We start from the raw sequence: 26,688 nt of genomic DNA on the forward strand, positions 1-26,688 counted from the left end.
AAATTTTATTTGTTGAAATTTATCTGTCTGATTTTTCGACTCTGAAAATATCTACAATGAGTATTATTTGAAAGAATGAGTATTATTTGAAAGAGTTTTCCATGCTGATTTCAGATATAATTTTTGTTTTCAAAATTTATCATGTGTTTTATTGAGAAAATGTTTTGATGTTTGGTTTCTTTTTTTAAAAAGTAAAAATAAAATAAAATGGATGATTTCAGTTTATGTGTAAAATGAAAAGACACCACAGAAAATAGAAGAACGTGTGTGATGAGGACACTTTCGTCAATAAAATTAGTATTTACAATTTGTTGTTCTTAGTGGAATATGGTCTAAAACGTCATGTACTTTATTGAACAAAAAGAAATGGCATGGACCTTTTGGGAAGAAACTTAATGGATCTAATGATAATTTACCCTGTTTTTGAAACAAATTTGTATATTTTCATTTTTATTTTAGCTTTACTTTAAAAATTCCATTACAAATGCTCTTTAGATACTCTACATTAACGTATCCCTTAGTCACCTTTTTCATGTCCTGATCACCATAAGCCATTAACAAATTCACAGTCCTGGTCCCTCGTATGTTTTTATAGGAAACCCTGGCCCTATAAACACATTCACAGTCTATATTACAATGTACATGATGTTGATGTGGTTAAAAGATCAAACTCGTGACATACAAGGCACATCTAGAAGCAATAATGAAAGAGTAATTAATCAACACACACACTCTCACGTCTGGATAATGGTTATACATGTCGCCGTTCTTGTCCTCACCTACTCTCACAAAAATAGAATAGGATTACATATTGTACTCCTGTAAGTTCAGGACATTCAGACTACTGTATCTTAAAGCACCATAAATATTCAAAATTGACTTTTAACTATCGCCAAGTGAAACTCAAACTCACCCTACGGCACTTGTACATATGTATATATATTCTACCATACTTCTTGATATATGAAAGAAACGGCAGCCATTGACTCAAAATCATGAAGTCGGCTGCTGTTAGGAAGGAACGGCATTCATATGTTGGAGATGTAATGCAGCTAAAAGCCCTTGCCAGGTTTCTCCAGGTGCCCCTGCCACTTGAAAATCAAGAAGTTTCTTTTGTTTCCTGTAGTAATCTTCCAATGGCTTGGCCTGAAACAAGTTATGTAAGTAGTGATTATTTCATTGGTTCCATTTTTGTTCTACTTTTAAAGATTCGTAGAAGTTAAGGCATGAAGCTTGATATTCACTTCTTAGCAAAACGAAGTATGAACATTCATGCAACGTTAGAACTTGGGTCAATGTTTTTGACAAACAACCACATCCTATGGAGTTTAATCAATCAAAATATAATCAATATATTATGTTCTATAAGAAAGACCCAAGGAATCAGAATAAACAGTATAAAAACAGAGCTACGTAGGGCAGCAAAAGATAACTCTAATAAGATTGTTTGTAATAGCTATGAGGTAATAACTTCCATGGGAAAATAGGTACCACAGTACAACTACCACATGAAACAATAACGAAAAAGATATAGGAAGTGGCACTTCTCAGGGTTTTAAATATGGAGTGGGAGTCGATCTAAAATATTTTATACGCAAATGAGACTGAGGAATGTAATGACCCTCGCAGAATAACACATGTGAGGGAATTTTGAATGGAGAACACCATAAATTTGAGAAATCCAAGTTCTACGAATCTAGAAAAAAATATGTAGTACCTGCTCCGCATAGATGCGTATTTTTTCTTTCCAGGCATTTGCAAGATTAGAGGTGGTGCATTCAGTGTTGCCGATCCCAAAAAGTTCTTGGCAAGGAGAGAAGTTTTCACTCAAAGCACTTGTTTTCCATTTAAAATTCACAACTAGATCAATATCAGTAATTTGGTGAACTATTTCCTGCAACACAAAGAAAGAATCTCATAAAAAAAATGTATAACTAAGTTAAATGATTGGAATCATCATCTAAGTTTTTACTACTGCTTTAACAGACATAACTAAGTTTAAGTACTAGAAAGATGTATACAGATTGCATTTAAAGGCAGTGATGAACATTACGATAATAATGTTGACTATACATGCAAGCCTGCATTCATATGGAAAAAGTAGAAATGAGGATGGAAATGCCAAAATCACAACACTTCATACTTACAGCCTGGATCCTAGTTCGGGGAATGCCTTCCAGAATGAACCCTGTTTCACCTTTGCAGTACCCTTCTTCCAGCCTCTTTGTCAACAACTCAAAAATCACATCCTCTGGAACAAGCTTTCCTTCATTAAGAGCATGTGCTATCTAAAATGACCAATTGAAAAGTGTAAGAAACTAAGAATGGCAAAGATGAAAACCAAAAGTACCTGATCAATGCTCCACAAAGAAAGAAGTTAGAAGAACAAAAAACATGACAAGGGGCCACAAGCAAGGGTAGTGATTCTCAAATGATCATAAAGATAATTGAGTGATTATACTACTATCCTATACTTAGTTAAACCCTATAGTAGATAACGAATATTGGTCATTATTTAAAGAGACTAATTTTCTTAGGATTATACTTCCTCATATTAATTTCATCACTGCTACACCTTGATGTTGCCCAGGATGTTAATGCCTTATGATTTCATCTTCCATGACGCTCCTAGGAAATTCTATCAGCAATTCAGCACCCTACCCAAAGAAAGCAAAACTCCACAAACTAAAATTAGATAGTAATTTCAATGCTTAAATTAGCTATTAAGTACCGAAGAACCACTACTAAATTAAAAAAGATTATCTAAACATGCTGCGATATTGTGTTTTATCAGCCTAAAACCCTAACAATGGTGCAAAATAAAACTAAAATCAATACCCATTTTAACAACATTTTTATCATTTGCCAAATCCTCCATAAATCATACAGGCCCAAAACTAACAGCAACCATTCTTTACACAAAGAACCAGAGAGTGAAAGAAGGAATGCTACCTTCTTGTAAAGAGAAGAGCGCCGATTAAGCTCTTTTCGAACAAGGGAACCCATAGAAATGTGAGGAACTTCCAGAAGCTTTGACAGCCTATCTGCGTACACGTGCTTCTTAGCTCCCGGTTCTCCAATCATCACCCACTGAACTCCCCTGCCCGACTCCGACCCAACCGAAGACTCCGGCCACGGCTTCCGCTCCCACACATTATCGTGATCCTCCTCCTCGTCGCAGTAATCGTATTGGACCGCCAACGCAGAGCCGTAGCACCGACGCGTGGAGAGAAGCTCAATCCCGCTGCGTATGATTCGAATTGGCGATGCAACTGCTGCCCCCAGTCGGCTCATTCCAGCCATCAATGCTGGCGGCGACGGAGAGAAGTGAAGAGGGAAGAGAGAATAGCAATGTGCGGCTTTATATATGCGAAGAAGAAAATCAGGTTTCCAGAGGATCAAAAACAGAAGATCCGTAAAATGTCCCAGACTGTCAACTTAATTACGATAATGCTACTGCCTCATAGAAAGAAGACCTCGCCACGCGTCCTTTTTCTCAGAAGTCGTAGCAAGAAAGAGGGAAATTTCAGGCGGACAAAAGTGATAGTCACGTTTGTCTTGTTAAGTCCACAGAACTTGGAGGACTAGTGTTTTAATATTAATGTCATGTGTATGGAGAGCAAAGTAAAATACTTGTGATTAAGTATTTTAGTGTTTATAATATTTGCTCCAATTTTGATTCAAATTTTTTATCAAAACTCATGTTAAATCATGAATTAAAATATGTGATTGAATATTTTCGGTATTCATAATGTTAGAATATAATAGATTTTGGGAAAAAAATTTCTAAATACTAAATTTTAAATTATAAAACATAAATCTTATACTCTAAACCCTAAAAATTAAAAATTAAGGCATAAACCCTAAAATATAAACCCTAAACACTAATTCTTGACTCCTAAAATCTAATATGTCATTTTCAAAATAAAAAAAAAATCATGATTTAACATGAGTTTTGATAGAGAATTGAAGCTAAGAATTGGAGCATCTCCCATCCCATTTTTCTAATAATCTTATTATTAACTAGTTGTATATTCGCGTTTCGTGTGATTTTTATTTCATGTTTTTCTCTCGTCGCAAATTTCATCGTAAAACAGATATGCGATGGAATTTCTTTATTGTGCGACCGAAGAAAATTGTTTTCTTATAGATATTATACATGAGTTGTCACTGACAACTTATATGTAACAATTGTATTGGCCTGGGTACACAACATCAGCTTTTGACGCAGTGTGCCAGGTCCACATAATAATTTCTCCTACCTTAATTGTTTTCTTATAATATATGTGGTATTACCATTATTTTGAGCATGCAGCCAAATTGTGAACTTAAATGTTGCAGGCATGATAAAAACTCTGCTTTGTCACACACCCCAAATAAGTTAACTTATACGTTTTAATATGTTAAAAAACACTCCAAATTGTAACTTATTTTTAACTTATGATCGTTTTTTCTTTTCTTTTCTTCTTTTCACATTTTTTTTGCATTTCTTCTTTTCTTTTATTAAGATAATATTAATGGTCCATTTGACAAAAAATTTTGGGAGTAGCATATATGGTGGTAGCAGATATGCTATATGAAATATTGATAGTGTTTGGTTAAATTTTTGCAGGTAACATATATGGTTTGTAATTGTTGTGGTAAATTACATTGAGGGAAATATGGATTTTAGTTGTAACAGATGTAAAAAAAGTAGTGAAATAAATTAAAAATAATTTATAAAACAAACATAACTAATTAAAATAATTATACATATTTAGATAATTAAATTGTTAGTTTATTCAAAATTTAAATTTACAGAATAATTAAATAATTAATATGTAAAATAATACATTTTAAAAAAACCCTCCAAATCGAGAACCGAAGGTCTCCACGCGGCTGAATAAAAAAGTCCTTTTCTCTCTAAGGGAGTGGTTTTCTACTCTCAACGGGGAGGTAAAGCGGTGCGAGTCTTTTTGTGTGATTTGTCATACGTTTAAAGTTCCAATCTGTGGGCTTTGATGATGGAGGATCTTGCAGAGAAGTGGGATAAGTTGACTCTTACTGGTGTTGAAGAATTGGATATTAACTTGGGAGTGGAGGATCTAGACCAAACATCAGTTCAAGGCTCTCTTAGTCTTCTGGGAAGGTTGCATTACGAGAGAAGTATTTTGAAGGAAGTGTTGTCGAATACATTGAAGGAGATCTGGAAGTTGAAGGTTCATCCTATCTTTAAAACTCTTGGTAAAAATCTATTTGCCATTAGTTTTGAGAATGAAAAGGATAAGAAGAGGATTATGGAAGGACGTCCATGGCTGTTTGATCAACATTTACTAGTATTGCAAGAGATGCAAAGTAAAGTTCCTCTTAAGGAGATTCCTTTCGATACGAAGTTGTTATGGGTACAGGTACATAATCTTCCACTGGCAGCCATGTCAGAGAAAGTAGGGCATATTATTGGCAATTCAATTGGTGAGTGTGTGGAGGTTGATACACAGAAGGATGGTTTGGGATGGGGTCCCTTTCTACGTATCCGGGTCTGGTTATCTTTATGCAAGCCGCTCCCCAGAGGCAAGAAGATTACAATCCCAGGTCGCACCATCACTGTAGGGTTTTCGTACGAGTATCTTCCAAAATTTTGCTTTAAGTGTGATTGTATTGTCCATGGTAAAGGGGGCTGTAGCCACATCACATCTAGCCGCTTTCATGCAACGGAGGTTGATATGGAATATGGAAGTTGGATGCGGGCTCAGATGAATCAAAAGCGTCAGCCTGATGTTAACGGTGATTTTTCTCGTCGGAAAAAATCATCTTCCGGTAGTCAGAAGAGTCCGGCGATGGATGAAGATTTTAGGAAAGGTTCGTCAAAAAATCAGCCGAGTATCCCATGTGAGAAGGATTTTGATGAGGATGTTGTGTCAACTGCTCAAGCCGATCCCCCTATTAATGCGAGTATTCCGGTAATTGAAGTGGTGGGTATCCCGGTATGGAAAATAATTCTCCTATTTATGTGGGTGATAATGTCAAATATAATACTGGTGATATTGTAGCAAAGGAGGTGGACCCACCAACCAATATTAATTTGAAGTTAAATGCCACTCCTAATACATGTGTCGATGGTGATAGTCAAGCTGACAGTGGTGTACCATCTACGATATCTTCACTTGTGCAAAAAGGACAAAAGACCAGTTGGAAGCGTCGGGCAAGGAGGTTGCTGGAGACAGATTCTAAAATGGAGGGAGTCGAGGATAATATGCTTGGAGTGAAAGGTTCGGGTAAGTGGTTGGTGGTGGATGAAGTTGTTGCATACAAGAAACAAAAAATTAATGAGGCGGAGGCTGTTGAGCAGCCCCGCCATGATCAATGAGTTTATTAGCTTGGAATTGTAGAGGGCTTGGGAACCAATCTACAATTCAGGAACTTAGCCATTTGGTTAAATCAAAGTCCCCCGATATGTGTTTCTTAATTGAAACCAAAGTACATTCTTCAAGAATTGATTCAGTTAGAAATGAGTTGCATTTTAAACATGGTTTGGCAGTGGATGCAATAGGATTGAGTGGTGGCTTGATGTTGTTGTGGAAAGAGGATGTTGGAGTTTCAGTTGTTTCTTATTCCTCACGTCACATACATGTCTTAATTGATGATAATAGGAGTGAACCTTGGCGCTTGACTTTTTTTTATGGCCATCCTGAGGCTAGTCAGAGAAGATATTCATGGGATTTACTTCGCTCCCTAAAAAACTCAGCAGCTACCCCATGGTTGTGTGTTGGTGATTTTAATGCTATAATGAGTTTATCTGAAAAAGTCGATGGAAGAGTTAGTAATGATACTCAGATTCAAGATTTTAACGATGTTATTATGGATTGTCAGCTGCAAGATTTGGGTTTTAAGGGGAATAAGTTTACATGGAGTAATCGGAGGAGAGATCCTTCACTATTTATCAAAGAAAGATTGGATAGAGCCTTGGCGAATCAAGAGTGGCTTGACAGGTGGGATCAGTATATGGTCCAAAATATTAACACAACCTCGTCTGATCATAGTTGTGTTTATATTTGTTGGAATCCTAGTTTTTTCCTGAAGCAAAGAGTTAAGAGGAAGTTTAAATATGAACCAAGGTGGGGTGGTTCATTGGTTTGCCAGAACTTAGTGCGGCAGCATTGGGTTAAAAAATCAGTGACCAATTCTTCACAGAATGCTTTATCCCATCTTCGCAGTAACTTGTATGGTTGTGGTTCGGAGCTCCAGATTTGGGTGGTAAAGGATAGGCAGGAAAAGGGGGCTAAATTGAAGAGTTTGAATGCGAAATTGGATGATTTAGTAGCGGTAGAGACACATGCTAATCAAGACGAAATTGCCTTAGTTTGACATGAGGCGAATCGTTTACGTGATGAAGAAGAAAAAGTGTTGAAGCTCCAAAGTAAGCAGCATTGGCTAAAAGAAGGAGATCAAAATACAAGCTTTTTCCACAGGAGTATAAAGCAACGAAGAAGATTCAATCTTATTAATCAGGTTGTGGATAACGGTGGTAATATCAGGGAATCGGAGGCTGATATTGGGTCTACATTTCATGAGTATTTTTTCGGTCTTTTTACTTCAGGGACAGCTCCGACTGATTATGCCTTTCTAGATTGTATTTCATCTGTGGTTACTCCTGACATGAATGAATTGTTGTGCCGTAAGGTGTCTCGAGCGGAGGTTTGGAAGGCTGTGCAAAGTATTAGTGCAAGTAAAGCTCCTGGGCCTAACGGCTTTTCTGCAGGATTCTATATGCAACACTGGACTACTGTGGGTGATGATGTTTTTGAGGCAGTGAATCATTTTCTAGAAAGTAGTTGTATGGATTCAGAAATGAATAGTACTTCTATTGTATTAATTCCTAAAAAGGTTGGGGCTGCCAGTGTCACAGATTACCGTCCAATTAGTTTGTGTAATGTGTCCTACAAAATAATCTCGAAAATCTTGTCTACCAGATTAGGCTCTATTTTACATAAGATCATTCAAGGGAATTAATAAGCTTTTATTAAAGGGAGATTAATAACAGACAATGTGATTGTGGCTTATGAGGCACTGCATTCTATGAGTACGTTAGCTCGGAGCAGAACAAATTATATGGCAGTGAAGTTAGATATGAGTAAAGCCTATGATAGGGTAGAATGGAATTTTCTTATGGAAGTGATGTCACGTATGGGTTTCTCATCACAATGGCAAAATTGGATTAAGCAATGTATCTCTACAGTCTCCTATAGAGTGATGGTGAATGATTCTTCTACGGATGTGATCTATCCCTCTAGGGGTATTCGACAAGGAGATCCGATTTCACCACTGCTCTTTGTTATTTGTACTGAGGCACTTAGCAAGAATTTACAGGCTGCCCATGATAGGAATTTTTTCAGAGGAATTCCATTTGGAAGAGGTCGGTTGTGAGTTTCCCATCTTTTGTTTGCTGATGATAGTCTGCTTTTTTGTCGGGCTAGTGAAGACGATTGGAAGTGTATATTCGCTATCTTGGATAATTATGGTAAAGTCTCAGGTCAACTTATCAATTATACCAAGACAAGTATTTATTTTAGCCGATTTACTTCTACGCTATTGCGAAGTAGTTTGATCTCTCTAATTGGTGCAGCAGAAGCTTTTCGTTACGATCGGTATTTGGGATTACCTGCCATTGTTGGGAGATCGCGACGTAGTGCTTTTAGTTATTTATTGGAGAAGATTAGGAAGAAGATCACAAGTTGGTCCCATCGTAATCTTTCACAAGCAGGGAAGCAGGTTTTTGTAAAGTCAGTATTGCAAGCTATACCTACCTATGCCATGCAATTGTTCAAGTTTCCTAAAAGCTTATGTCATGACATTGATAAATTGATGAGGCAAGTATGGTGGGGGAATGGTTCTAAAGAGCAATTTCATTGTTGGCTTTCTTGGACTAAAATGTGTACACCGAAGTCTGAAGGTCGTATGGGCTTTAGGGACTTTGAAGCATTTAACGTTGCCTTGCTTGCTAAGCAAGGATGGAGAATCTTGACTAATCCAGACTCTTTAGCTAGTAAGGTGTTGAGAGCAAAATATTTTAGAAATTCTGACTTCCTAACAGTGGCTAAGTGTAGGCATTCATCTTACTTGTGGTCAAGCTTTCTGGAAGCTAGGAGTTTGCTGCATGATGGTATTAGATGGAGAATAGGTAATGGTGTGAAGGTAAAGATTTGGAAGAGTTGTTGGCTTCCTCGTACAGTTATTTTTGGAGCTAATGCTCTGGCATTAGGCTTCTTTGAAAATTCCTCAGTGAGCTCTCTTATTGACTGGGAAATCAGATGGTGGAACATTCCCTTACTGGAGCAATTGTTTGATAAGGAGGATGTTCAAATGATTTTGCAGCAATCTCTGGGTTCTCAGTTAATAAATGATTCCCTTTGTTGGACAGGTACATCAAATGGACAATATTCGGTAAAGAGTGGCTATCACAGAGCAATGGAGATTAGAAATAGAAACTTGGCCACAACTTCAGGATCTACTTTTAATTCTGAAAAACATTTATGGGAGTCTATTTGGTCACTCCAAGTCCCTCCTTCTACTAGAGTGTTCATTTGGAGAGCTGTGCATGGTATTCTACCTTGTCAGTATCTTCTTATGCAACGTCACATTAGTCCTTATGCTACTTTCCCTTTATGTTTATGTTCTGATGAAACTATTAGGCATGCCTTGTGGGAGTGTCCTTCAGCAAGAGATGTATATAGTGTGAGCATCAAGCGTTTACAAAAAAGGAGTGTGACCTTCACGGGATCATTTTATCAGTTTTGGTCGATAATTATGTAGGATTTTTTGCCCGAAAGAACAAGCTATTTTAGCCATTACCATGCGTTTGATTTGGCAAAGACGGAACAAGTTTGTCCATGAGGGTGATTTTTTGCATCCAAGCCAAATTGCCAAGCAAGGATTATGTATGGCAGATGAGTTTCTCCTAGCTCAGGTTGAACAAGGTGATAGTGTGTCTAAGATGCCCAATACTGAGATGGTTTTTCAAGGTTGGAGGAGGCCTCCACAAGATTTCATTAAGGTTAATTGGGATGCTTCTGTTGATAGTAGAGGTAAGTGTACTGGTGTGGGAGTGATTTATAGGGATTGTATAGGAGATGTGATGGCATGTAGTACATTTGTGCTTCCGACGGATCTTGAACCAACACTTGCCGAGGCTTTGGGGGCGTTACATGCTATAAAGTTAGCGGCAGAGTTGGGTTTTTATAAGCTTGTTCTAGAAAGTGATTCTATATCTGTGGTTGAAGCTATCAAAGGTGGTGAGTTGTCTCCTACGACATGGAGGGTTGTAATTTTGGAGATTCAAAGACTTTTGCCTAACTTCGTTGCTTGGTCTATTTGTCATGTGAAACGAGATATTAATATGGCAGCTCACTTGTTAGCAAAAGTTGCTGTTCAGAGCCAACAATTCAGAGTGTGGATTGAAGATGCACCAAGTCAGATATTATCAAGAATTGAGGAGGAGAAGTTATCATGCAATGGAGAGTTTGCTTAGCCAAATTCATCATATTTAAGTTAACTCATTTGTTGTTTTTATTGAAGTATTTGTGTTCCTTAGTTTGATAGTTTTCCTATTGTAATCCACCTAGTGGTGGCACGAGTGCCCTTTTTGGCCTCCAGTTCAGATCCCAGATTGGCTGGATTATTGAATATATTCAGGTCTATAGACCTTTTCAAAAAAAAAAAACGTCTCCATGTGGGCCAAAAAGAAGGAAAAGGATGTTTCGAACAAGGGTGTGCATTGGGGCTGCTATGACTGGTTGTGTTGGTTGACGAGAGAGGAAGAGTTGTTGGTTGTGCCGTTGACGAGAGAGGAAAAGGGAGGGAGGTGAAAACCAATTGGTTGTGCCATCGACTAGAGAGAAAGAGAGAGATGAAGAGCTGCTAGTTGTGTCGTCGACTAGGGAAGGCAATGGGGCGGTGCTGGGGCGGATTAAGGTCGCCCCGTCCCCGCGCGGCCACGTCATACCACCTCGCGGGTCCCTCACCCCACCCCAATTCAACATCTTTGAAAATTGAAAAATTAAACCGAACCATCTTAGGATTCAAACTTGAGACTTCTAGGTGGTAAAGTATTGGACTAAGCAACATACCAAAGCTATTTTTTTTGTTACACTTGCCAACTAATTATAATATTATCTTTACATACCACCTATTATATTTTTAACACAATTAAATAATGTTAGTTTTACTTACCAACTATTAAATATTAAACATATTTCTTTCAATTATTAAATACCAATAATCAACTTTCAATTAGGGTTTTGTGCTAAACCGGGTTTAGGGATTATTTAGGGGTTTGTGCTTAGGTTTAGGGATTATTTAGGGTCATATTATGGCTTTAGGGTTTAGTGCTTAGGTTTAGGGTCTTTAGGGTTTTGGGGTTTAGGGTATAGGGTTAGAGTCTTTAGGGTTTAGGGTTTAGAGTCTTTAGGGTTTAGACTTACCAAACAAGTTTAGGGGTTATTTTGATTTTAATAATAATATCAAATTAATATATGTTTAGACAAATAAATATTTATCTATATTATGTTTCATATATATATATGAACATGTATTGTGGGGTGGGGCGGGTTGGGAGGCATACCCATCCCCGCCTCGCAGTGGGTTGAGATTTTTTACCCCGTGCCCGCCCCGCACAAGCTTCAAATCCTGGAAAATCCACACAGGTCGGGGCAGGACGGGTCGATGACAAATTGTCATCCCTACCACCAACGAGAGAGAAAGAGGTGAAGAGATGGGGAGAAAATGAGGGTATTTTGGACAGTTTGATAATTACATGAGTGTTATTTTGGAATCAATGTCAAAATAGTTCCAAAATGGTTTGAAATGGCACAATTTCCGATTGACCATATATGGTCTCAAAACTATCTCGGAATTGGAGCAATGAAATGGTTGTTTAGTGTGCACCAATCATATATGATTCATGAAATGCTGGTAGTTGTTTGGTTGTACTTTTACTGGTAGCATATTAGTGTTAAAATTGTTGTGACAAATTATTTGTAGGGGTATTATAGATGTAAATTGTAACAAATTTAAATAAATAGCAAAATAGTAAACAAAAATATCCAATACTAATAACAATATTAAATTAATTAAATAAGATAAATAATAAAATTATATATTTTTTAATAAATATTTATCAAATTTAATAAATTAATACCATTTGAAAAATTATCAGATTTAATAAATAATTTATTAATATTAATAAGTTAATTAAAACCTTGCTACAAGTCCTCATTTATATAAGGACAAAATCGAAAAATCAATTAAACTATTGGACATAAATGGAAAATTGTGGTAAAAATGTTATAAATTGTCCAAAAGAGCACCATTTTGAAAGTGCAATATTATTGTCCCAAAAACTACCTGAGAGTGTAATACTCCAAACTTCTTTTCTTTTAGAAATTAGGTATGACAAACACGTGTTGAGTATGTATATATATATATATATATATATATATATAATCATTAGAAATTAATACCGAGTGATTTGGGGGGTGTACGAGTGGTTTTAAAACTGAAAATTTTGACTACAGATATAGAAGAAAACGGAACAGGGAGATTTTTAGGCATAGGTGTCCGGACACCTCCCTAAAATTTGCACCCCGAGGATTGTTTTAAACACCCATTTCGAGAATCCTTTTAACATACCCGATCTAGACAAGCTCTAAACCCCATTTTCTCTCAAATTTCCTTCCTCCCATCAACCTAAGATTAGCAATCAAGGTAAGATTGTCCTCTTTCAAGTTGTTGCAAGTTGGATTCATGATTTCTCTCTCTAGCTTACATATTCTTAAATTCCCCTCTTTGTTCTAATCTTTCAAGGTTTGAACCCAAACTCAAATCCATGAGTTCCTACATCATTTGAGGCCTAAAGGAAGCTTGAATCTCTTCCTTCTACTTGTTTCTACAACCTTGGTAAGTTTTCTTAAACCCAAAAGGTAGTATTTAGAGATTGGGTGATTTGGGATTCTAAGGTTTTGTGGGTTTTGTAGATTTGGGGAAAAATCTCAAAATTAGATGAAATTAATGATTTAATAGGTTGATTTAGACTTGTTTATGGTTGTATTGCTAGATTCTATTGTTGATTGGAGTAGCAAGCTTGAGTAGGTGAAGTTCAAGAACTTGGAAAGTGTTGGGTAAGAGAAGGTAATGGGTTCTTGATTTATTAGAGTAATTTATGTTAGATATGTGAAATTGAAGCTGTTTGTATATTGATTTGGAGGATGAGCTTACCGATTAATAGGTTGGTTGGGGCAGGGAAAATTCAAGGTTGAGTATCGATTTACATAGCTAATTTTTGGAGTACAAGGTAGGGAAATTCCACCCTTTGTTATTCTCTTTGAATATGTCGTCCTATTGAGAACATTTATCCTTCCCCATTGTTCACATGATGCGTTCTCGTCTTAATTGTGCCTAAGGGAGAATAACCACACTTTGTGATTTCTTCATTGTATGATTTGAATTATATTGCATAACTTACTTGTTCAATCTTCCATTGAGCATGAATTACCCTTGAACATGCATCATGTAGTAGTATATGTAGGTTGTAGGTTTACTCTATTGCATAACCATGTTGGACATGCATTGTAATTGCATGGAAGATGTCGGGTATGGATCCATATATCTCCTAGTTGTGATTGATGTGAAATGTGGAATGCCGTTGGGCTGTTCAGGGTTCCCATGACTACGGGAATGTTGGTGGGCCGGATTAGGATTCCATATGTGCTTGAAACACCATGCGATGATGCCGTTGGGCTGTTCGGGGTCCCGATATGTGTAGGGATGTTGGTGGGCCAAGTTAGGATCTCGTATTGTGTGGTTATCTACTTGTGTTTGGTGTACATGATGTTAGCTATCATATTGTTGCATTTGTGCCTTTCTTTAATATTTCAGCCTTATATTATTCACTTACTCTTTATTATTCCCTATTGGGCCTTTCGCTCACCCTTTTCTTTCTCCTATTTCCTCCTCGCAGGTGAGTCTAGTTTCGGTACCAGGGTCGCGGATCAGGAGGAGGGTGCGTGACATGGATGGACCCCTGGAGAGTGATAGGACTAGATAGTTCTAAACTTGAATTATGTTATTACCATTTTGGTCGTATCTATATTTCTTAGTTGAGACGTTGTGTGATATCCCCATTCTTGATTATGGGATGGACGATAGGGAGGGTACTCCGTGTGATCGGGACTCCCGAACCGGGTTTGTGGACTTTGTGTCTTGACGACTTCTTATGTTTGCTGGATTGCTATTCGTGCTGGATGTTGATTATATATGTTGTTGTGTGGAGAAATTATGTGTGACTGTTAGGTGGCCTGAGTCCCTACTTAGATGTGAAATTGATTGATGATATGACATGCTAGGAGGCCGGAGGCCCTGCTTAGATTTGAGAATTTAACTGTGTTATGAATTGTTAGATGGCCAGAGGCCCTGTCTAGGTTGTAAAAATATTTGTGATTTTGCTGCGTGTTTACTCCAGGTTGGCATCCTCCATAAGAGGAGCTGTCGAAATTTCCGGTGGTGCGATGATTGAATTTATTAGGGTTTGATTTAGGTGGTACCAAAAGTAACGCATTCTGGGTCGGGGCGTTACAGAGAGTTTGTGCCAAAAAAATGTTGTTGGTGCCCCCACATTTTTACACCACAATATAAACTACTAGTAGCACATATTGTGGTGCAAAATTGTGCACCAAACACACCCATATGCTAATGGCTAACAATATATTGTCCACAAAATTGTGTATCAAACGGGGCCTAAACCAAGAGGTGAATTCTTACTAGTTGTTCGATTTGAAAGTAGAATCGCAACGCTTCCCATTCAAAACAAATAGTTTGCAGGCAGCATATACTTGGACTTTTCCTGGATAGATATTACAACAAACAAATTCCATGCTTGGAGTTCCTGTGCACTTTCATGTCTTTAGCTATAGAAATTGTCAATATACCTTGCATATATCACGTATATGCAGGTATATGTATTATGTATTGAAGAGTTTTATGTTTGGCTTACTCAACTGAGTGCCCTGTCATTGTGTATATATGAGTGTGTATACCATATAAGATTACATAAGACCCTTTGTACACATTTACTCGTAAGGACACTACGGACAGATTGTCCCGAAGCATAGTAAACTGTGGAGCAGAAAGACCTTTAGTGAAGACATTTGCCAGTTGCTCCCGGGAAAGAACAAAGCGAACAACAATATCTTTACGTAAGATGCATTCCCAAACAAAGTGATAATCAACCCCAATATGTTTAGTATGCTCATGAAAAACAGGATTGGCAGTCAAGCATGTAGCACTGACATTATCACAAAGTACCTTGACAGGATAAGACAAGAAAATTCCATGATCCCAAAGCAATTGGCGTATCTAAACTGTTTCAGCAACAGCATAGGCAACAGCTTGGTACTCACTCTCAGTAGAGGAGCGAGACACGGTGAGTTGCTTCTTAGCACGCCAAGATATGAGATTAGGACCCAGAAAAATAGCATAACCCGAGGTAGATCTACGACTATCAGGACAACCAGCTCAGTCCGCATCAGTATGTGCTGTAAGAGTGAAGAATTTGGAGGGACGAATCAAGAGACCAAGTCGTGGAGTACCCTTGAGATACCGATAAATCCGTTTAACAGCCTATAGGTGAGATGTACGAGGAGCATGCATGAATTGAGAAACAACATTGACGGCATAGGTGATGTCAGGACGAGTGATTGTGATATATTGTAAGGCACCTACCATACTTCGATAAAAAGTAGGTTCTGACAGAAGGTCACCATCAAGTAGAGATAACATGGTCCAGCTAAAAGAGAACCGATGCAATAAATCTGTGAGATATTTCTCCTGACTGAGATGCAGGCCCTGTGCGGACCTGTTGGCCTGAATGCCAAGAAAATAATGTAAATCACCAAGGTCCTTCATAGCAAATTATTTCGACAATATGCCAATAAAAGCATGTAGAGCTAAAGAATGGGTGCTAGTGACGATAATATCATCCACATATAATAAGAGGACCAAAGTACCCGATGAATAGTGATTCACAAACATGGAAGTATCGGATTGGCTACAGTGAAAACCATTAGCAAGTAGAAAAGTATTGAAGTGTTGAAACCATGCTCGAGGTGCCTGTTTGAGACCATAAATAGCTTTCCGAAGCTTGCATACATGATCAGGAAATTTCGGGTGTACATAGCCTGGAGGTTGTCTCATAAATACATCCTCAAGTAAATGACCATGGAGAAAGGCATTTTTGACATCAAGTTGCCGAATCGGCCAGTTAGCCGCAATAGCAATAGATAAAACTGTGCGGATAGTTGTGGGTTTAACAACAGGACTGAACGTCTAATGATAATCAATACCTGGTCTCTGATGAAAACCCTGAGCCACCAATCTGGCTTTGTACCGCTCAACCGAACCATCAGAATTGTACTTGATCCTATAGATCCACTTACAGCCAACAATGTTAGTACCGATAGTAAACCGAACCAAATCCCAAGTGGCATTGAATATGAGTGCATTGTATTCATCAGCCATGGCTGATTGCCACTTGGGATTTTTAACTGCTTGAAAATAACAAGTAGGTTCTATTGGATCAACTGTGGCGACAAGAGAAAAAAATTTCCGAGGTTTTGCGATGCTAGATTTTGCTCTTGTTTGCATGATATGGACATTGGAAGTTGTGGTAGGAAGGGAAGAAGGTGGAGCTGTTGTCGAGGTAGGGTTGGCAGGTGTGAGTTGAGATGATGTTACAACAGCAGGTAGTGTGGGGTGAGTTGAAGTTACGGTAGTGGATGGTTGAGGTGTATTGGAAATATTGGGTGAGAAAGTGCTAGGCATATTTGGGGATAAGTTTATAGCGTGTGATAGAGTGGAGGGTGGAGAGGTGGAATGTAGGGTCAGTGGTAGGGTGGTAGTTGGGACAGGGGTTGAAGATTCAACATTGTTAGAAGACCATATTGAAGGAGGAGAGATATGGGCCGAAGGCAGAGAAAGATAGATAGGGGATGTGTGTGATGAAGGAGGTGTCAAAGAAGTTGTAAGTTCAGTGTATGGAAATTTATATTCATGAAAAATAACAGACGACTTATGTAAGCACGATTTGTGACCGGATCGAGACAAAAATACCCTTTGTAATGGGAGGCATATCCAATGAAGATACAACGAATTGACCGGGGAGAAAGTTTGTGTGGGATCGTGGCACTTAGATTAGGAAAACATTCACAACCAAAAGTCTTCAACAAGATTTTCGATTAATACAATGCCACATCGAGAGAAAAGAGCGAGAAAATTGTGATTGTCAAATTCACGACCCCCATCACTTTGGAATGCTTTGATTTTACAAGAGAATTGATTTTCAACAAGATTTTGAAAAGTGCAAAAATGAGTATACGCTTCAGATTTTTGTCTCATGAAAAATAACCAAGAATAACGAGAGAAGTCATCAATAAAAACAACATAATATTGATATCCAGAAGGAGACAAAATAGGCGATTGCCAAACATCAGAATGTATTAATTGAAGAGGTGTAGTAGTTTTATGAGAATTTAAAGAAAAAGGCAATCTATGAGATTTTCCCAAATTACAAGCTACACAACTCAAACGAGAAGACATAACTCCTAATTATGGACATAATTTGCGAAGACTCTGGAGAACTTCTGAATGAGGATGACCCAATCTACTATGCCAAAGATCAGCAGAAGTTGTAGAAATATGCAATGCAGAGAGGAATGGTTGAACATATAAGGCAGGAATGGGATAAAGATCATCATTACTGGTGCATCAAAGGAGTGTGGTTCCCGTGCTCTTGTCCTTAATACAAAACACAGAACCATCAAATGTGTGATGAAACAATTATTGTCATGACATAGTCTTTTAATTGAGAGTAAATTTGCAGAAAGATGGGGAACATGAAACACATTACGAAAAGTCAATGGTTTGATAGGTGTGTGAAGAACAGCAGTACCAACCTTACTAATATCAAGCAGTTAGCCATTCCCTACCAATACTTTATTGTTACCAGAATAAGAAGAAATACAGGATAAGTTACCTTCATGTGGTGTCATGTGAGCAGAGGCCCCTGAATTAGGATATCAGGCAGAATCAGAAGAGTTAGAAACAGACATAGCTGCAAAGGATATTGGTAAATCTGTTGGAGTATAAGCAGTGTTATATCTGTGGTAACATTGATCAGCACTATGTCCGGGTATATAACAAATCTGACATGAAGTGGCCTGAGAAGTTGAACCAAGAATACCCGATGCTGGAGAAGAGGAATTAGGGAGACCAAAATTGGGACCAGTAGAAGAACCAGTGGGACGAGGACTTGTATGGAAGTAATTTGCCGGTGAAAAACTCTAACTAGAAGAAGAGCCTCCACGCCCAGTACTAAAATACCGACCTCCTCCCCTACCGCTTCTCCCCCTTCCTCTACTACCACTCCCACAACTCCTATAATTTGAAATAGGAGCAATAGAGTTTGATGGAGGGATAGCAGCTGTAGTTAAAGCTTTATGTTCATTAGGAGACGAAATAAGAGAGTCCATACGTAGACGACGATCATCATATGCAACAAGTCGGCACCGAAAATTCTGATACGTAATAGTAGTCTCCAAATTAGCAACCATGGTTACAAAATCTTTATAATCAGAGTCAAGACCAGCCAAAGCTTGTGCAATTAAATCCGTCTCAGCTATAGAAATATTTAGATCACGTAACTGATCCGCCAAAGACTTGAGATCGCGACAGTAAACATCAGGCGATAAGGACTCTTTACGAAAAGAGTGAAAATGTTGACGTAACTCCAGTTGTCGGGCCATGGAGACATCTCGATATCGTTGTTGTAAAGTTTGCCAAAGAATAATAGCAGTGTCAATAGTGTGAACATCTGCAAGGACTGGACGTGCCAGAGTAGCATGAATCCAGTTACGCACAGTCTGATCAGTGCGAAGCCATATAGAATAAAGAGGATTGCAGACTAGTTGATTAAGAGAATTGGAGATTGTGGAGGGCGGTGGAATAATAGTACCATCAATATACCCAAGAAGATCGTATTGTAAAGGAAGTCCATGAATTTGGGTACGCCATAAGGCATAATCGTCAGCATGTTCAAGTTTCGTGGTAACGATATTGGTGACATTGAGAGAGAAAGGTTAAGGAATGGAAGGGGATGGCAAGGGATCCGGGGATTGATGTTGAGGACGAATGGAGGTGGGCAAAGTCGAAGACGAAAAAGAATAAAGAGAAGAAGTGACATATGGGTATGAATAAAGAGGTGATGTGGGCAAGATAGGAGGTACAGAACCAAGAGTGCTAATTATGGGGGCTGCTGGTTGTTCATGACCAAGAGAGGTCAAAGGCATGGTGAGTGAGGAGATGGGCACAGAAGTAGTTGAGAAAGGAGGGGCGGAAGCAAGTGGTGGTGGATTGAGGTCAGCTGTGGGTAGGGCTGTGCAAATGAAACCGAAAACCGGATCAAAACCGGTAACCTGACCGGTCGGTCCGGTTTGGATCGGTTAGTTGACCGAGTTTGGTCAAACGGTTTCAAAAACCGAAACCAACCGAGTTAAGTCGGTCTGGATATGGTTTGAAATTTTTGTAACCACCGGTTAACCGGACCGGACCGGTATATATAATATATAATATTTAATACTATAATGTCTTTAAATATGGACCATTGAGATATAATATATAATTACTAATGTTATGTACCATTAGATTAAGACATTAAGTGATTAACTATGAAATATTAATATAATATATATCATTCCTTGAGATTTTTTTTGAAACATTTTTATCAATCCTTTAAGATTTGCTTACAAAATAGATATTTTACGAAAAACCATAACCGGACCGAAACCGAACCGGTTAGTCGGTTAACCGTAGTAACGGGTTTTGATGATTTTGGATTGGTTTTGGTTTCAGAAAATACAAATCCGTAATTTCCGGATTGGTGACGGTTTGGCCTCCACGGTCCGGTTAACCGGACCGTGCACAGCCCTAGCCGTGGGAACTAACATAGGGAAAGATCTGACAGCGGTCGACTTAGATGATTCCATGAAAATAGGATTAGGGTTTGATGCAGTGAGGCTCACACATGCCTGTTGTGACTTCTTTGATGAGATGATCGGGAGATTAGGAAGGTTGTCACTTTTGTAGTCTTCAGATGGCTCATCGTTGAACACACGGTAGATCTTGCCTTGATAAGTAAACTTGATGCACTGATGATAGATTGAGCCGGATGAGTGCCCATCTTGGAGTATAAGTGGACCTTGTCAGTAGAAAGGCCAATATACTTTCATACAATTGCTACATGCCCAGGCCCACGTACATGACATTAATTTTTTATTGGGCCTGATTTGTGGGCTTTAAATATATTAGTGCATGTGCTGACTTGGAAAATACTGGGGGCCCATTTGGCGACTTTGTTTTGGTCGCATGGTATTGTGATTACATTCTCCTGTCCTGCAACAAATAGCTCATGGTACACACCAATATGTCCTCTAGCTAGAGTAGCCGAGTGTCGTCCACTATCGAGCCATACAAGCATATCTCCATTCACCTCTTCAACACCATCAACCACAAACAAAATTTCTCTTCGTAGATCGAAAGTGGAAAGCAGAGGTAGAGTTCTGAACTGAAGAAGCGTTGTCAAATTAGTACTAATTACGGGCATGGAGTTTGATCTCTAGCCCAATTAGTGGGCTCCTCATGAGGCCCCCGAGTGTTACTTGGGCTTCTCTATTTTAAGCAATAAAAAAAATTTCCTACGAATATGAGATATGATTGCAAAGAAAGAGATAGTCTTGAAACACATTGCTACTAGTCAAATGGTAGCCGATCACTACTATCTTTGTCATTATCCTTTTCTCTCTGTTGTCACCAAAAAGTGATCAAAGGTGGGGATGAATTGCAAGTGTGCCAAGATTTATAGTTTCGTACACTCATTTGAATGAAATACACTCTATGTAAATAAAACTTTTATCTAGACGATTGAACGAACTATCTTGGGATTTCAATAGTTCTAGGTTCCCCAACTCCACTGAAGTGCGCTTTGTTGAGATTGGAATGAACAAAAATAGATATAAACCAAGAACAATTTACACAACGATAGTTTGCATTAAAACTTGACAAGGAATAAATACAAAGGAATTTGGAATGAACAACATGATACTTGCGCTAAATTGACAAGGATTTGGAAAGTAATTAGAATGCTAGAATGCTCGGAAGCTTGAAAGTGTCTTTGGGCTTGAGTTTTTTGTCTGTCTGTCTAACTATTTGTGTGTTCCTTCTTTTTGTCTATCTACCAGCTTATATGATTCCTGTCTTGCACGAAATTCTCCCTCCATAAACCATGATCTTGTTGCAGTTATTCCCTTATTTGTACCATATTTTGTCAGTAAGAAGCCACTACCACCTTCTCACAACAACTTCCCTCACTTCTCTCATGTGTTGCCACCTGGACCACCTTGTTGTAACTGCCACAACCTCTTCCACTTTACACTGGTCATTCTCAACACATTCCTTCCTGGGCCATGCTTCCCAGCAATTGGGCTTCTCTTCCTGTCCAATATGAGCTTATAAGTTGTACCATGCTAAATCATAATAGGCTGCACCATGGGCCTTGCATATGTTCTAAACCCATTAAGCCCAACATATTTTTGGTGGCCTTTGAGATTTTTGAGTGGTCTTTGTTGAGCAGGTGCTAGATCTAGAAACTACAATCAAGGATGTCATTTTTGAAGGGATTGCAGTCAAGGATGGCATTTTTGAAGGGATTGGGAATTAGGGTTCAAGGGGTGCAGATGGTGTTTTTGTGAAAAAATAAAATTGGGGTGTACTCATAAATGTTATGTTTTTAGCTAGGGTTTGTTTAGAATGTGGTGTACCTAGTTAAGTCAGTGGTGCAAATCGTCCTCATCTTGAGAGAATTAGAAAGAAGTGAAAGTTGAGAGTATGTTGTGAGAAATGGTGAAGAATGAAATAGTATTTATAGAGTTTGAGAACTTTTTTTTTTGTAACCACTGGGAACCACCACGTCTTTTGGGTCGAGCCCTATATTGTAAACCCCCATCGAACCTCTGGGAAAGTCACTTGCCGATCCTAGAGGCCCAAGACCCAGCAGGCCACTAACCCACACTTGTCCAAACGTCCACGGCGCATTAATACAAATGTTTCAACTCGAACCTGGGGTGGACGAGTATCCCGTTAGTCCTCAAACCATTGGACCAAACAAACGGGAATTAGAGTTTGAGAACTTAGTGTATGGATAAGAATGCCCTCAAAAATAGTCATTTATAGTTGTTGGGATGGGCATTTTGGTATTTTAATTGATTTTTTAAAATTTACTATGAAAGTGATCCAGTAGTGTCCCCTAAACTAGCCGTTATATAGATGTTATCATTAAATAAACTTAATAAAATCATTAAATATTTTTGGTGAGGAACTAAGGCTCACTCCAGGAACAGGAACATTGCTTGCTTATCATGGAGCGTCAAAAATAGTCTGCTTTTGTTGACCATTATACTGTGATACCAAAGGACATGAATTTCCTATGATTATTGGATATGATGTAGTCATAAATCCTTCAAAGAAAAGATTGTAGCATCCCAAATGTCAAAAAAATACTATTGCATATATATATATATATATATATATATATATATATATATATGTTTGTATGTGTATTCAGCCCTTTTCAAGTGCGCACGCCCATTAACGTAAACCTTACGGGCTTTCATTTTAAGCCGTTAGATCTTAGGGACGGCTGCGATTGAGTTAGGTTTTTTTTTTGAAAAAAAAAAAGACGAATACAACATACACAAAGACGAAAGTTCAGGGTTGTTCATCTTCTTCGTCTGGGTCTCTCCCAATCGCCTTCGTCCTCGCACCAGCAACTTGCTCTTCTTCGCGCCAGCACCAACATCGAACATTCCTTGAGTTTTGGACAAGCAATCAAATGGACTATCTTGTAATATCGAAAAATATGCACCAGATTTTCTTTTGAAAGCAAGCAGTAATCAACAAGACAAAGGTCCCCTTCTGACGGGTGAGTCATCAACAACAATAGTAAGAACTCAGTCATCAAGAACCCAGGCGCGAGGTGAGGATGGAGATTGAAAGAACTAGAGCGAAGAAGATGAGCTGGTGCGAGGAGACCTAGACGTGAACTTCCGTTATGGTGTATACTGTATTTGTCTTTATTTTTTAAAAGCCCAAATCAATTTCAACCGTCCCTAAGATCAAACGGCTTAAAATGAAAGCCCGTAAACTATTACGTTAGAGCATCCACAATGGTGCTATATTTAACATTATTAACAACACTTTTTGGATAAATATAGTGCTATATCATCACAATGGGTACAATGGAGTGTATTTCAAGTAGCACTACATGCACACAATGGATGAAAAATGACACTTGAAAATTTAGTTGTGGAAAAATGATACTTGAGAGTTGGAGTATATATATAGTTGATGAATAATGAAGAGAGAGATGATGAAAAGGAAGAGAGAAACTGATGCAGTATGTCTGGAGCTTTCCCTTATCCCACATCGGAAGAGTGGGAGCAAGTTTTGCGCCATTTATGCGTGAGGCTTGCCTTAGACTAATAGCCAAGGTTTTCGGGCCAACCCAGAGATTGGGCTTGGATCTAGGCATTGGTTACAGCCGACCCATGTGTGTGTGGGAGCAGGCTGGGCCTTGGTTGTTAGTTTGCATCAATTTGGTATCGGAGCTAAGGCTCGCTTCCGTGTGTGGGTGCATGTGCGCCCTCGGGTGGGCGAGTAATTCGCCCCGGGTCACGAGTTGTGCCCAGGTGTGTTAATCCTGCACGTGGGACACGTGTTGTTGTGAAGACGGAGGGAATGATGTAGTATGTCTGGAGCTTTCCCTTATCCCACATCGGAAGAGTGGGAGCAAGCTTTGCGCCATATATGCGTGAGGCTTGCCTTAGACTAATAGCCAAGGTTTTCGGGCCAACCCAGAGATTGGGCTTAGATCTAGGCCTTGGTTACAGCCGACCCATGTGTGTGTGGGCGCAGGCTGGGCCTTGGTTGTTAGTTTGCATCAAATCTCACTTTTCTCTCTCCTCTATCTCTCCTCTCCTTCTCTCACGCGACTCTCTCATCTTCTCTCACGGTAAAAAACGGAGCTCCGTCGTCCGACCACCGATATGACTGCCGTTGCAGCCAAAAGAAGCGTCCGGCCCCCAGGAGCAACGTCCAGCCATCACTTGCCGTCACCGGTTATTAATTTTGTCGAAAATCCATCATGAAGCCATGGGTATCCATCGGACAAAAATCACAGATCCGGCTGATTCCGATGTCGGTTTGGCAACCCGACACCACCAATGGACTCACTTACGTGAGGAGCACCCAGCCCAGCCCTTCGTCAATCGAAACGGCCTCCGGAAAATAGAGACCCACATCAAGGTATGCTCCGTTACGTTATTACACTATCACAAATTAATTACACTGTCAAGAAAAGTATTACTTATCAAGATGGGGAGTTGAGTTCAAGTTTCTTTGGTGTGATAGAGACCCACATAACATGTTGTGCACTCATCACAAACACAGCCTATTGAGAGAGAGCAAGCTCGTTAGAGAGAGAGATGTCGAATGAAGTCAGTGAAGAAGGGCAAAGCCATGGAAAGGACTACGTGGATTCTGGTTGGTGGGGGGTTTTGGATTTCTTTTTGATGTCCTCTTATCTAGTTTGATATGCTTGTATTGGGATATTTTTTGATTTGATTTTTTATTCCCTTGGGTTGCAATTTCTCCTGGTTTGCTCATATTCTTCATACCCTTTCGAAATTGTTTGAAGGTATTGGTTTAGGTCATGGGTATATACAAAGTTAAATACACTTTCAATACACAATGTAATTAGGATTTTGGTGTAAATTCATTTTGATTTACATTGTTGCTACCGGACAAGGTAATTGGGTTGTTATTTACAATTATAAATGAGTTTGTCAAGTTCTTTAGTAGCAATGAGCCACTGGTGATTAAATTTGTCATTGCTTACTTATTTAGCTTTCCAGTGGCTTATTACATTGTGCAATTTACAGTGTATTTAGCTCTCTGATGACTTATTACACTAAAATCGACAGTTTATTTAGCCCAGTATGTTATTACACTGTGCAATTGATAGTGTATTTAGCTCTCTGGTGGCTTATTACACTAAAATCGACAGTTTATTTAGCCCAATATGTTATTACACTGTGTAATTGATAGTGTATTTAGTCCATAAAAATCTTAATTATCAAAATGGGGATTTGAGTTCAAGTTTATTTGGTGTAATAGAGATCCACAAAACATGTTGTGCACTCATCACACACAGAGCCTATTGAGAAAGCAAGCTCGTTAGAGAGAGATGTCAAACGAAATCAGTGAAGAAGGGCAGAGCCATGGGAAGGACTACGTGGATTCTGGTTGGGGGGGTTTGGATTTCTTTTTGATGTTCTCTTATCTAGTTTGATATGCTTGTATTGGGATATTTTTTGATTTGATTTTATTTTATTCCCTTAGATTGCAATTTCTCCTGGTTTGCTCATATTCTTCATACCCTTTCAAAGTTGTTTGAAGGGCTTGATTAGTTTGAAGGTGTTGGTTCAGGTCATGGGTATATACAGAGTTAAATACACTTTCAATGCCCAATGTAATTAGGATTTTGGTGTAAATTCATTTTTATTTACATTATTGCTGCCAAACAAGGTAATTGGGTTTTTATTTACAATTATAAATGAGTTTGTCAAGTTCTTTAGTAGCAATAAACCACTGGTTATTAAACTTGACATTGCTTGCTTATTTAGCTTTTCAGTGGCTTATTACACAGTGTAATTGACAGTGTATTTAGCTCTTTAGTGGCTTATTACAATTGTAATCGATAGTGTATTTAGCCCAATCTATTATTACACTGTGCAATTTACAGTGTATTTAGTCCAATGATTTATTACAATGTACAATTGACACTGTAATAGAATTACAAGTCACTAATAACAAACTCGGTAGAAAAAAATGATTAAGTAAAAGAGGTGAGGAGAGAGAATAAGAAAGTAGGACAGAGAAGAAAGAAGTACAAAAAAGTTAAAAAAAAAAAACCAAAAAACTAGTTTGATGAGAGAGAAGCGGGAAGTTGAATGTAAGATTTAGGGTTTTTAAAAAATAATCTATGTGACATGCCACATAGATTATGTATCTTATGTACCCCATATATTATGTATCTATGTCGTTTTCCTTGGCTTGAAAGCCCAGCTCTTGCACCTATTCCCGCCCGCATGATATGACTCATCTGGGGTTCTATTGCATCACTATACCAAGTTGATGCAAAATAAACCAGCAATCTCAACCAGTTTATAGGACTCTAAAACTCAGAGTGTGCATTTTAACCCAAAGTGATCGAGAAGGGTGAAGATGTGATTTTTGGCTATTACATGAGTAGTTTTATTGTTCAAGGGGTAAACTTATCCTCTTGACTCGGTATGGTTTGACAAATTAAAAATACAAGATTATCTTATTATATAAAAATATTTTCTAACTATTATTATTATTTTTATATTAATTTCCAAAATTTTTTGTAGTTGCTGAATAGAGGCCATGTATCAGGTGGATCGCCGAAAAATCAACAGTAAAAAAGGATATGTGCAAACTAATCTTTTAGGTGAGTCACTAACTCACTAACTC

The 26,688-nt window shown here is 38.4% G+C and overlaps 2 protein-coding genes across 2 annotated transcripts; both read right to left on the reverse strand.

Moving 5' to 3' along the window:
* Positions 1–692: 692 nt before the first annotated feature.
* On the reverse strand, positions 693–3,355 carry LOC120011226 (probable adenylate kinase 7, mitochondrial). The gene is made up of 4 exons (XM_038862290.1): positions 2,953–3,355; positions 2,148–2,288; positions 1,718–1,894; positions 693–1,146 (listed from the first exon to the last, which is right to left on the reverse strand). Exons 1-4 carry the CDS (start codon positions 3,301–3,303, stop codon positions 1,012–1,014), a joined length of 804 nt encoding a protein of 267 aa, XP_038718218.1. The 5' UTR covers positions 3,304–3,355; the 3' UTR covers positions 693–1,011.
* Positions 3,356–18,365: 15,010 nt separating this feature from the next.
* LOC120010529 lies at positions 18,366–19,102 on the reverse strand. Its single transcript, XM_038861318.1, has 2 exons — positions 19,037–19,102; positions 18,366–18,944 (listed from the first exon to the last, which is right to left on the reverse strand). Exons 1-2 carry the CDS (start codon positions 19,100–19,102, stop codon positions 18,366–18,368), a joined length of 645 nt encoding a protein of 214 aa, XP_038717246.1.
* Between the last annotated feature and the right edge of the window lie 7,586 nt (positions 19,103–26,688).

Source organism: Tripterygium wilfordii, chromosome 12, assembly GCF_013401445.1.
Source record: "Tripterygium wilfordii isolate XIE 37 chromosome 12, ASM1340144v1, whole genome shotgun sequence".
Classification (NCBI taxonomy): Eukaryota; Viridiplantae; Streptophyta; class Magnoliopsida; order Celastrales; family Celastraceae; genus Tripterygium; species Tripterygium wilfordii.